The sequence below is a fragment of the Haliotis cracherodii genome, unplaced genomic scaffold (assembly GCF_022045235.1).
Source record: "Haliotis cracherodii isolate W230 unplaced genomic scaffold, xgHalCrac1.p SCAF_12, whole genome shotgun sequence".
NCBI lineage: Eukaryota > Metazoa > Mollusca > Gastropoda > Lepetellida > Haliotidae > Haliotis > Haliotis cracherodii.
In genome coordinates, this window is record NW_027266267.1 from 41,976,375 (window position 1) to 41,989,075 (window position 12,701).

General features: G+C 43.0%; 1 protein-coding gene across 1 annotated transcript; it reads left to right on the top strand.

Annotated features, from left to right (window-relative positions):
• Positions 1-6,082: 6,082 nt before the first annotated feature.
• Positions 6,083-11,731, top strand: LOC139457905 (uncharacterized). The gene is made up of 3 exons (XM_071239247.1): positions 6,083-6,124; positions 9,888-10,118; positions 11,340-11,731. Exons 2-3 carry the CDS (start codon positions 9,890-9,892, stop codon positions 11,729-11,731), a joined length of 621 nt encoding a protein of 206 aa, XP_071095348.1. The 5' UTR covers positions 6,083-6,124; positions 9,888-9,889.
• Positions 11,732-12,701: the final 970 nt, after the last annotated feature.

A 12,701-nucleotide genomic window follows, 5' to 3' on the forward strand; every position in this document is an offset into this window, starting at 1 on the left:
GAAATGAAGGATATTTTTTTGTTGATGGATTTCGATTACATCAAATAAGCGACATAAAACATCGAATAGAAAAGGATAGGGAGCTGAGACTTGGATTGTATAAAAAGTATCGCAGAGCCGTGAATGCTCTGGACGGAGTTGACACCGCTCTTGTAGTAGCTGGCATGGGACTCGGTGTAGCCGGTGTCGGTTTACTATCAACTATAATCGCCGCGCCTATCGTGCTTGGCATGGAAATAACCGCCGGAGTCTCGGGACTGGCAGGAATAGCGATAAAATTCATTTCTCGTAGGTTGCAAAAGAAAGCATTAAAACACGATAGTATTTGTATACTCGCCGATGCAAAGTTGAACAGCATTGAGGATCATATTTCGACAGCAGTGGCCGATTGCAAGATATCCGAGGATGAGTTTCGTTTAGTGCTGTCGGAACTCACCAAATACAATGAAATGAAGCAGGAGATTCGATCAAAATCTCGTAAGACCAGTGGTATTAGCGAAAACGATAAAAAAAAGTTCATAGAACAGGGGAGGCAACAAGCGCGTCAATTATTCCGTGCCAAAACCAAAGAACTGGTTGGAGATTAAAAATAAATTGCTTACTATCGTGTGATTACATTTAGACAAATGCTTACATAAATATATAATAATGGAAAAAACTATTAAATGGAGAGAATTACCACAAGGTTTTTATTATATCAGTGATGTCAAACCAACCAAATATGGTAATCAATTGTTTCTTATCAATTTACAAAAAGAGTGTAGTTATATAGTCTGGTCTCCTAGTAAAATGAACGAAGAACTTAATAAAAATGTTGAATATCGCTTTATCGATAAAAATAATGAAGAATATTTTTATTACCATTTAGACTCATCTAAAGCAATGATTGGACCCAGGTATTGGTGAGCTGGAGTCAATCTCATGACTATCGTTGAATCACATAATCATTTTGGCATAAAATATTCCCCCTGTAGTAGCAGTATAGGTATATAAATCCTGCTCCAGTGGAAGTGAGCCAGAACCCCCATTACCTATAAAAATTTATATCATAGACTCCAGGTGGTGGTCAATTTAGTTTAATCTCATGACTATCGTTGAATCGCATAGTCATTTTGGCATAAAAAATTCCTCCTGTAGTGGTGGTATAAGTATATGAATCCCGCTCCAGTGGAAGTGAGCCAGAACCATCATTACCTATACTACTAACCGAATCAATAACTATAAAGTACGTTAGCTTAGATTGAGAAATATCGTTAAATATTGAGCCAGTAGACGTGTTTTAGTCGTATGTGACCTTTGTATAGGCTCGACCGACACCTTGCCACCATCACACTGACCACGGGTACCTACGTACGTGTTTCGTCATAAGCGAAAGCTCGCAAGTTGAATGTTTTATACCTCCAGAAGCGGTTTCAACTTCTCAGTTCATCAATTGACGAAAGGAACACATATTCTATAAAAAAAATAAAAGCATCGAAATTTAATGATTCCAGAAATGCAAGTAATTGCTGTTATCACGGGTTCAGTAAAATCAGACCTTCAACTCGCCATCAATGCTTGCGTGGAAATCTGAAGATACCTCAATAAAAGGTATCGTCATTTGAACCCTGGGCGAACTTTGACCGCCCAATCAAAATGAAGGATGGTGGGTTCATGAGGTGAGGTGAGGTGAGGTGAGGTGAGGTGAGATGAGGTGAGGTGAGGTGCGGTGCGGTGCGGTGAGGTGAGGTGAGGTGAGGTGAGTTGTGGTGCGGTGATTAGAGGTGCGGTGAGGTGATTAGAGGTGCGGTGCGGTGCGGTGCGGTGAGGTGAGTTGTGGTGAGGTGAGGTGAGTGCGGTGAGGTGAGTTGAGTTGAGTTGAGTTGACGTGAGGTGAGGTGCGGTGCGGTGAGGTGAGGTGAGGTGAGTTGTGGTGTGGTGAGGTGAGTAGAGGTGCGGTGAGGTGGGGTGAGATGAGGTGAATTGTGGTGAGGTGAGGTGAGGTGCGGTGCGGTGCGGTGAGGTGAGTTGTGGTGAGGTGAGGTGAGTGCAGTGAGGTGAGTTGAGGTAGTTGAGTTGAGTTGATGTGAGGTGAGTTGAGGTGCGGTGAGATGAGGTGTGGTGAGGTGAGGTGAGGTGTGGTGTGGTGTGGTGAGGTGAGGTGAGGTGCGGTGCGGTGCGGTGAGGTGAGGTGAGTTGTGGTGAGTTGAGTTGAGTTGATGTGAGGTGAGTTGAGGTGTGTTGAGTTGAGTTGAGGTGAGGTGCGGTGTGGTGAGGTGTGGTGAGGTGAGGTGAGGTGAGGTGCGGTGTGGTGAGGTGAGGTGCGGTGTGGTGCGGTGAGGTGAGGTGAGTTGTGGTGAGGTGAGGTGAGTGCGTTGAGGTGAGTTGAGGTGAGTTAAGTTGAGTTGATGTGAGGTGAGTTGAGGTGCGGTGAGATGAGGTGTTGTGAGGTGAGGTGAGGTGCGGTGAGGTGAGGTGAGGTGAGTGCGGTGAGGTGAGGTGAGTGCGGTGAGGTGAGGTGAGTTGAGTTGATGTGAAATGAGTTGAGGTGCGGTGAGATGAGGTGTGGTGAGGTGAGGTGAGGTGCGGTGTGGTGAGGTGAGGTGATGTTAGGTGAGGTGAGGTGAGATGTGGTGTGGTGAGGTGAGGTGAGGTGAGGTGAGGTGAGATGAGATGAGGTGTGGTGAGATGAGTTGAGTTGAGGTGCGATGAGGTGAGGTGTGGTGAGGTGAGGTGAGGTGCGGTGCGGTGCGGTGCGGTGAGGTGAGGTGAGGTGAGGTGAGGTGAGGTGAGGTGAGGTGAGGTGAGGTGAGGTGAGGTGAGGTGTGGTTTAACTTTTCTTTCAACATTATTACACCGATACTGCGATGTGCATGCACGTGTGTGTGGCTGCATGTACTAGTCCAGACGAATGCAAGTGTTACAGTGCTAGCCTACTTTGATACCATGCCGCAGTTGAACAGGGATACCACTCAGACACAGTAACACTCCCATCTGTCGGAAGAACCTGTAAGAATGTAGTTTGTTGCCATCTTCCCGAGGACAAGTGAGTTAACTGACCATGAAAGTCCAGTTTCAACCCTTGCCGAACTAGGCTGGTATTATGGAGTTAGATTTTGGCTGGACTAACGAGTCTATGCATAGTCCAATCAAAATCGCGCACCGAAATCGAAATCCGGTTCGTAGAGTGTCATGCAGATTTCGGTCGACTGCAGGATTTGCAAAGCATGTGCACCGCTAACTCGTTGTCAACAGATATTTTCTAAAACTATTCTTATGTTTTTTATCAAGGTGCTCACGTGATTTGATGCACTTCGCGATGTAAGACTCGTTTTATCACAATATAGTTCTTGCTTATCGATCAGATCGTTGTGACTGGGCGCCACCGTTTTGTTTGAAACAAATGCAAGTGGTACGAGAGGCTGAATCTGATTGGTCAAAAAGAGAGGCTTAGAAAGGACATAACTCGTAATAGCCACTGGTGGCGCTACGATCGAGCCCAGGAATTCCAGCCTAGTTCGGCAAGGGTGGAAACTGGACTTTCAAAGTCAGTTAACTCTCTTGCCTCGGGAAGATGGTTTGTTGCAGACATTTAGTGCATTTTATTGGGGTAAACAGGGCTATCTTTTTGTGGACATTGGAGGTACCCAAACCTTCCCATTCAACTCAGGGCGCCGTTGTTCAAAACAGCATCAGCCCCACGACTGTCTTAAGTCTATGTTAAGGTATGGGAGTTACGATCACCTTAGCGCTAAGATCGCTTTGTACAACGGCGCCCATGTCCTCCCTGGTTTGTTCAGTTGTCAATGTCAACAACAACCAGTTCTCGCGGTAACGATGAGATTCATATGAACTAAAAAAACAACAAATTTCGCCAATCGGCATGGTTAACACTTGTGTTTTAGATGAGGCGGGCTATCATACACTCAGATGTGAACACGGGCACCTGTCAAAACACATATGATGTTCGTCTACTGTCACGGGACTGTATGATTAACGCGCATGCTTTTGTTGTGAGCTTTAATTCCTGGGGAGCTGTCGTTGAGTCGTAGAGACAATGAGGCAGTAAGATGATGCCGATGTCGTGCTGGTCAAGGGTGGGTGTGTGCATGTTCCTGTTGTGGTCATTCGTGGCTCGGACAAAAGGTAATATGTACCAGCACGGGGAGCACGTTGTTATAGGGTACCTTGAACTGGCGCTGTCCGTGGATGTATTAGCCAGCATCCTGTGTGATATCAATGTTATTGTATTTATCATTCAGAATCCCGTGCAATATCAATGTTACAGTATATACAACGCTGCATGAATCGTGATGTCAATATTACAGTATATATCAAACTGCATGTTGTGTGATATCAATGTTACAGTATATATCAAACTGCATGAATCGTGATGTCAATATTACAATATATATCAAACTGCATGTTGTGTGATATCAATGTTACAGTATATATCACGCTGCATGAATCGTGATGTCAATAGTACAATATATGTCAAACTGCATGTTGTGTGATGTCATTGTTACACTATATATCACGCTGCACATATCGTGATGTCAATGTTACAGTATGTATCAGGCTGAATGCCTCGTACTGTCAATGTTACACTATATATCACACTGCATGGTCTCACAGGATTCTACAGGATGTATCACGCTGCACGTAATGTTACAGTAATGTGACGTCAAAGTTACAGTATGTATCATGCTGAATACCTCGTGATGTCAGTGTTACACTATATATCACGTTGTATGCCACGCGATGGAAAAGTTTAGAATATATCGTGCTGCACGCCTCATGACGTCAATATAACAGTATATATCACGGTGCATGGTCTCATTGTGTCATTGTTACAGTATAAGTTACACTGTATGCCTCGTGAAGTCGGTGTCAAAGTATTTATCACGCTGCATGACGTGTTACATCAATGTTACAGTATATATCACGTTGCATGCTGTTACATCAATGTTACAATATATATCACGCTACCTGCTTCGTGATATCAATGTTACAGTATATATCACACTGCATGACGTGTTACATCAATGTTACATTATATATCACGTTGCATGCTGTGTTACATCAATGTTACGCTATATATCACGCTACATGCCTCGTGATAGCAATGATACAGTATATATCACACTGCATGTCGTGTTACATCAATGTTACAGTATATATCACGCTAAATGCCTCGTGATATCAATGATATATTATATACCAGGCTGCATGACGTGTAACATCAATGTTACACTATATATCACGGTACATGTCTTGTGATATCAATGATACAGTATATATCACGCTACATGCCTCGTGATATTAATGTTACAGTATATAACACGCTGCATGCCGTGTTACATCAATGTTACGCTATATATCACGGTACATGTCTCGAAATATCAATGTTACAGTATATATCACGCTACATGCCTCGTGATATTAATGTTACAGTATATATCACGCTGCATGCCGTGTTACATCAATGTTACGCTATATATCACGGTACATGTCTCGTGATATCAATGTTACAGTATATATCACGCTACATGCCTCGTGATATCAATGATATATTATATATCACGCTGCATGACGTGTTACATTAATGTTACACTATATATCACGGTACATATCTCTTGATATGAATGTTACAGTATATATCACACTACATATCTCGTGGTATAAATGATACAGTATATATCACGCTACATGCCCCGTGATATCAATGATATATTGTATATCACGCTGCATGCCGTGTTACATCAATGTTACACTATATATTACGGTACATATCTCGTGATATCAATGATACAGTATATATCACGCTGCATGCCGTGTTACATCAATGATACAGTATATATCACGCTGCATGCCTTGTTACATCAATGATACAGTATATATCACGCTGCATGCCGTGTGATCCCAGGTGTGGGTGTCGTCATAGGTCCAGTCAACTGCCCACAACACCCGGCCGCCACCCGGCACTTCTACGACTCCACCACCAACAAGTGCTACTACTTCTTCGACGTATGCGACACCCTGGAGGAGGCTGTCAGTCGATGTGAGGCGGAAGACACAAGAGTTGTCGAACTTGGGACAAAAGAAGAACAGGACTGGCTTGTTGGGGGAGTCTGTGGCATTCGAGGTACGGATAACAATTTCTTTTCACCTTCAGAAAAAAACATTGACAAACAGGATATGCTGTCGTCATTCTAATGTCTATCTTGTCTGAGGAAATTGGGATTAGCTCCGTGATGAAAACTGTTGATATCAGTGGCATGGTGGAAAATTTATTTTTTTTTGTAAGTAAAGAAATTCCAGAAAGTCCTGAAATTACCCGTCATTCCAATACATCCCATATCGTGAAGTCAGCAAGTCTTTATTCAAGGGCCCTGACACGAGGGATATAGTATCTCGGGAATTCTCGAGATTAACAAAACAACTCGGGAAAATTAGAACAGCAATGTTAAGCGTCCAATTATCCTGAAATATACTGTAGGGGTGTGATGCAGTAAAACTTACGTCATTCTACTGGGGCGGTCGTGTAGAGCCAAGTGGTTAAAGCGTTCGCTCGTCACGCCGAAGACCCGGGTTCGATTCCTGACATGGGTACAATGTGTTAAGCCCATTTCTGGTGTCCCCCGCCGTGATATTGCTGGAATATTGCTAAACGCGGCGTAAAATCATACTCACTCACTTACGTCATTCTACATAGTATACTGCACACAACGGAGAGAATACTGGTTCCTGCTGTGGTGAGTACCATGACAACGAGTGTGCCACTGAGCTTACTTAAGAGGCATTCACACGGTACAACTAGTTGTATACAACTTGTTGTATGCAATTAGTTGCACAAACTGAAGTTGTATACAACTCGGCATTCACACGGCGGCCAGTTGCATACAACTCGGGTCTCGCAAGATATCTGACAAAAAGCCTTAGCTGTCAATGTTCCGCCAATTAGACGATAAAATCCAAATGTAAAACAAATAGTTGTCCACTCATGAGTTATACATTTATAAAAAATATAACGTGACGATATAATGTACATTTACTTTAATTTAAGAAATGAAGGGCATGTTTTATTTAACCGATCTATATAAATTTGCCACAATGAATATTTCACAATTCTCCAAAGAAAATATGTATATGCTGCAGTGTGGTACATTCACCAGGCATCTTTTAGGAAGAATAACACGATAAATGTCAATTTCTGTGATAAAAAACAGCTGATTATTATGAGTTTCATAAATTCTATGGCATTTTAGATTATATTAGTAACAGTACTGCATACATGTACCCATTTTGCAGCAGTGCATTATTTTACTGGGTGAAAAGATATTGAAGAGATATTCAAATTATAATTGAAGATTGAAACAGTAAACTACTTCATGAACTGAATGCGTTGTGTGCTAGTTCACCCGCGGGTGAACTAGCACCTCAAAGGAAATAACAAATATGTACAACGATGTTGATGTTGACGTATACTAATATGACATCACTACCGGTAACCTCCCGTCATAACGTAGCGAGTCCACTGGTATTAGTACGCGGAATGTTTGGAGTAGGTTTTACCGTGATGCTGGGATCACATACATACATAAATGAGTCATGTAAGTTAAGTAATGAGAATCAATCTGAAATCAACAAGTTCTGTTTGTTTTTATGTTTCCATTCTCGCCTTGATACTATGTGGGCAGGCAGACCAATACCGTCGTCAGTGTATGTGATTTTGCGTCAATATCATGGCGTCACGTGGAACGATTTCTGTTGACATTTCCAAGAAAGTATCTAGACTCTAATTATTTATTCCTCAATTTTTGCAAGGATTGCATATTCGTAATAATCCGAGCTAATGTAGGCAACAAATTGACGACTAAATCTCTCGGAATAGTAGAAAATTCTAAGTAAAACAGAAGTTTGCTTTGTTTACATTTTTTTCAATGAGAAGAGCACAGGGTTTGGTTTCACACTTGAATATTGCGGTTGATTTCATTTGGACCGTTTGTATTGGTGACTTAGACAAAATGTCATTTGATTCTTGATGGTATGATGAATTCAGGGATGTATGTATCGTAGCTGAGTGTGAAATACATGTGATGTGATAGGCATCACGTCAAACGCTAAAAAAAACCGTGATTTCCCAACGCTATCAACATGGCGGTTCGGTCCAGAGTTTTTGTTTCGAAAACGAATATAGGATTATTGGAGTCTTTTTGGAATGATGATTGGTGTTTTGACAAAGAGCAGAAACGAAACCCAATGCTTTTGTAATTGAAATTATCATGTAGCTATACCTTATTTAAATAAATAATCACATTTAGAACAGTGAATTGGTAAAATGCGAATGGCAATATTTTCGCTGTACACTATTTTCAGATGACATTAGTGATACATATGCTTTGCCTAACATAGTTGTTAATGGCATCACATAATAGATAATTCCCCTCAGAATCTAAAACTGTGACGTTTATTTGTGTGTATGATGTATTTTAAGTTTAAGAAACGTATATGGACCTAATCTCACCTTGGTCTACACTACAGTATACAGTCACATAGCCTGTCGTTTCAAATAACACTATAAACAGTTTAACCTGGAGAATTAGACCGATGCAAATGTCAAAATATATAATTTGGGACAGTGGTACCTACTTTTCATTGGTCCTTTATTGAGTGGTGACACTTAGGATACCGAAAAGCAGAACTTACCGACGTGAATCGGAGTCGCCATTTTTGTTTACAAATTGACGTGTAAATGTCACGTGATTTTCATACGCGTTTTGATTGGCTGCGTACGTACAACTTGTCGCATGAAAATAGAGCATGTCCTATTCCGTACAACTCACGTCCAACAAGTTGCATGCGTCAAAAGTTGGACCGACTTGCCCGTTCACACGATGCAATGTGTTGCATGCAACAAATTGTATACAACTAGTTGTACCGTGTGAATGCCCCTTTAAGCACATGACTCCATTGCCGAAAATACGATTTCGTGTCGGTTTCCTTCCAGCCCGTTGGGACTGCGTACAAGACGAATAAAGGGCCACGTGGTCCGATGGCATGGAACGTTTTTCTTACTTTCAGTGGGGCGGTCGGGTAGCCTAGTGGTTAAAGCATTCGCTCGTCACGCCGAGGACCCGGGTTCGATTCCCGACATGGGTAAAATGTGTGTAGCCCTTTTCTGATGTCCCCCGTCGTGATATTGCTGGAATATTGCTAAAGGCGGCGTAAAACCATACCCACTGACTCACTCACTCACCCCAGCCCGTTGGGGCTGGGTACAAGACGAATAGAGGGCCACGTGGTCCGATGGCATGGGGCGTTGTGTGTTGCTTGCCGTTGAGAAGCATTATCTGTTCACTGGCGTCCCGTCTTTCATTATACGGCAGTATTGATCATTTTCTGATAATACTCAAACACAATGCATCTGCAATGTGTTTATTCAACCTTTCCGTGTTGTTGACGGTACGAGTAAGTATGCTTTTACGCCGCTTGTATCAATATTCCCGCAATATCACGGCGGGGAACACCAGAAATAGGCTTCATACATTGTACCCATGTGGAATAGCACCCTGGTCTTCGGCGTGAGGAGCAAAAGTTGAAGGCAATGACCAATATATAGTCATGACCAGTTGGCGCCCACATATTGTTTAAAAAAAATATTCACATTCTGTCCCTTACTTTTTCAAGAATAACAAAAGAGTGAGTGAGGTTTTACGCCCCTGTTAGCAATATTCCAGCAATATCACGACGGGGGACACCAAGAAAAATGGGCTCCACACATTGTTCTCGTGTGGGAAAACGATCCCAGGTCTTCGGCGTGATGAGAGAACGTTTTAACCACTAGGCCACCCGACCGCCCAAAAACAAAACACTGGCTCATCATATAAAGTGCTTCTGTCCAATAGGGATGGCCTGCCGTCCTCTCATCCTATGGCTGGGTCTGGTGCAACAATCCCCCGGCACATGGAGCTGGTTCTACAAGAGCAACCGATGGCTTGTAGTCTCGCCTCGATGGATACATTCGCCTCTTTCCTCTTCTCCCGGATACACGCGAGCAGTCACGGACCGTGACGGAAAGTGGCGAGCCGTGACGAGTGGACAAAAAGCCAAAGTTGTGTGTGAAGAAGTAACAGCAGGTATTTTTGTTTGTTTTATTGCAGTAGTAGTAGTGGTAAATGTTGTGGTAGGTGTAGAAGTGGTAGGTGTAGTGGTGGTAGGTGTAGAAGTGGTAGGTGCTGTAAACGTGGTAGGTGTGGTGGTGGTAGGTGTAGAAGTAGTATCTGTGCTTGTGTTAGGTGTAGAAGTTGCAGCTGTGGTAGTGGTCGGTGTAGAAGTGGCAGCTGTGAGTGTGGTAGGTGTAAAAGTGGTTGCTGCGGTAGTGGTCGGTGTAGAAGTGGCAGCTGTGGTGGTGGTAAGTGTAGAAGAGATTGCTGTGGTGGTGGTGGGTGTAGAAGTGGTTGTATATTTGTAGTAGTCGTAGTCGTAGTCGATTTATTAGTGAGAAATGTCCTCAGTGACAGTTATTGTAGTGTTATTTGTAATTTGACATCTTCGGCAACCGAGGACTTTCAGAGAACGATTGTATGTCTGTAAAAGTTATAAACCCCTGAACACCTGGCAGATCTTCTCTGACGCGTTGTCTGTTCTTGTATAAGATAGCTACGCGATACATCGCAAAGAACAATGAAGAATAATTAAATTTTCCTTGGGTTCATTGAATTTCCTGTATTCTGATTAGCTGAATTGGTCACGTGTTATTGCATTCATTTCCAAATTAATAAACGAGTAAATCTTCTACAAGGGGGGTAATTCTCAGCGTAAGCAGCACTTTGTTGAAGCGAATATGAAAACAGAGGCGACAAAAGTTAATGTAATATTACTGTGTTCGAATGAGTGAGTGAGTGAGTGAATGAGTATGGTTTTACGCCGCTTTTTAGCAATATTCCAGCAATATCACGGCGGAGTACCCCAGAAATGGGCTTCACACATTGTACCCATGTCGGGAATCGATGTCGTGACGAGCGAACGCTTTAACCACTAGGCTACCCGACCGCCCCTGTTCGAATGAGAAGCATGAGAGTGTGTATTATAGTCCTATTACTGTAGGCAAGCAGGTCGTTGATTTTGACGAAGGGCACGAGTGTGATGCTGATAAACCAAGGACCATAGTTGGGGCGAAAGTAGGATTCGAACGTGAAACCAGTGGGTGTTGGTACGGCTGAGGGACGCATCTTCCTCCTCATCCCACCCCCACGGTGAAATGCACAGATGACACAAAGTAAACACAGTAATTCTGTCACATGTCCATATAAATATTTTGTTCCTATTGTGATGTTTATTGCATGTTGTTCTCCCAGGGGATATGCCGCCAACATCACCTCCACCTCCCCCAACACCGCCTGCAACATCGCCGCCCCCAACACAGCCCGCAACATCGCCGCAAAAAAAACTGAAAACGCCGAGCGCATGCGCAAAAGTTGGGCGCGAAGCAGACGACATCGCCATCACAAACTTTGAGCAACTGTCCTCCAGCGTGTTGGTCGTTGAGATGAACGTGACAAGAAGGAACTCAAGGCTGGCGTGTGCTGTGGTCTGCTCCAGGAAACAACGTTGTGTGATGTTCAAGAAGCAGCCGGGCAGTCGAGAGTCGTGTTACACGTACAGTCTGTCCAGCACCGGGTCTCCTGCGGACTGTGCGGGCAGCCCGCCACCATGTTACTGGAAGTCCTGCTGGCGTCCGGAGCTGTGACGCCCGTGTCATCTCACTGGACCATATTTTATGTTCTACCTGTCTTGCTGGCGCCCGGAGTGTTCAGCTGGTAGACTGAATGTGACATTGCTCTGAGATGACAAGCCGATAGTATTCAATATTTAAATCATCATTTAAATTTACAATAAACAACAGCTGACATGTTGATCTGTGACGCTCATGTCATCTAACTACACTATATATCGTGGCACGTAGTACCTGTCCTTGCCCAGCTAACAATTTCACGTTGTGACAACGTTGTGTTTACGTTGTGTTTACGTTGTGGATGTTACGTCCATATAACGTTATTCTGTGGACTCCCATTTATGTTGTCACAACGTCATGGCCTAACGTTGTGTTACGTCATATTCACGTCGTCACAACGTTGTGGTGACGTTGTATTTTACGTTGTGGGAACGTTGTATTTGACGTTGTGGTAATGTTGTATTTTACGTTGTGGCAATGTTATAATAATGCGTCCCTACAACGTTATTCTGTGTACTACCATGGACGTTGTCACAACAACGTGAAATAACTTTGTGTTACAAGGATGAAATACGTTGTGACCATTCCACACTAAAATGTTGTAAAAACAACCCAAAACCATGTTCCGGAAATGTTTTAGAATATGCTTTAGTCACGTGAATGTGTGTGATTAAACCAGGGCGTCGAATAACCCGGTTAACAGTGAGTTAGAACGTGTTTTGCTAACAATGTTCAAAATGTAAAAACACCACTGAGCTGTTAAATAGATACATTTGACTATAACAAAGTCAGACACCATTATCCTTTAGGCTTGTACTGAAAGAAACAAAAACAGAATGGCAGACATTGTAAGGGGTTGACCATATGATTTTTTCAGGGGAGGGTCGGGTCCAGGACTCCTGGAATATTATTGAAAAAATATATTGTCACTGAAAATTCTTGACAAAAATAATTATGCCTGCCTAGTTGCAAGGTGCTTATCTTC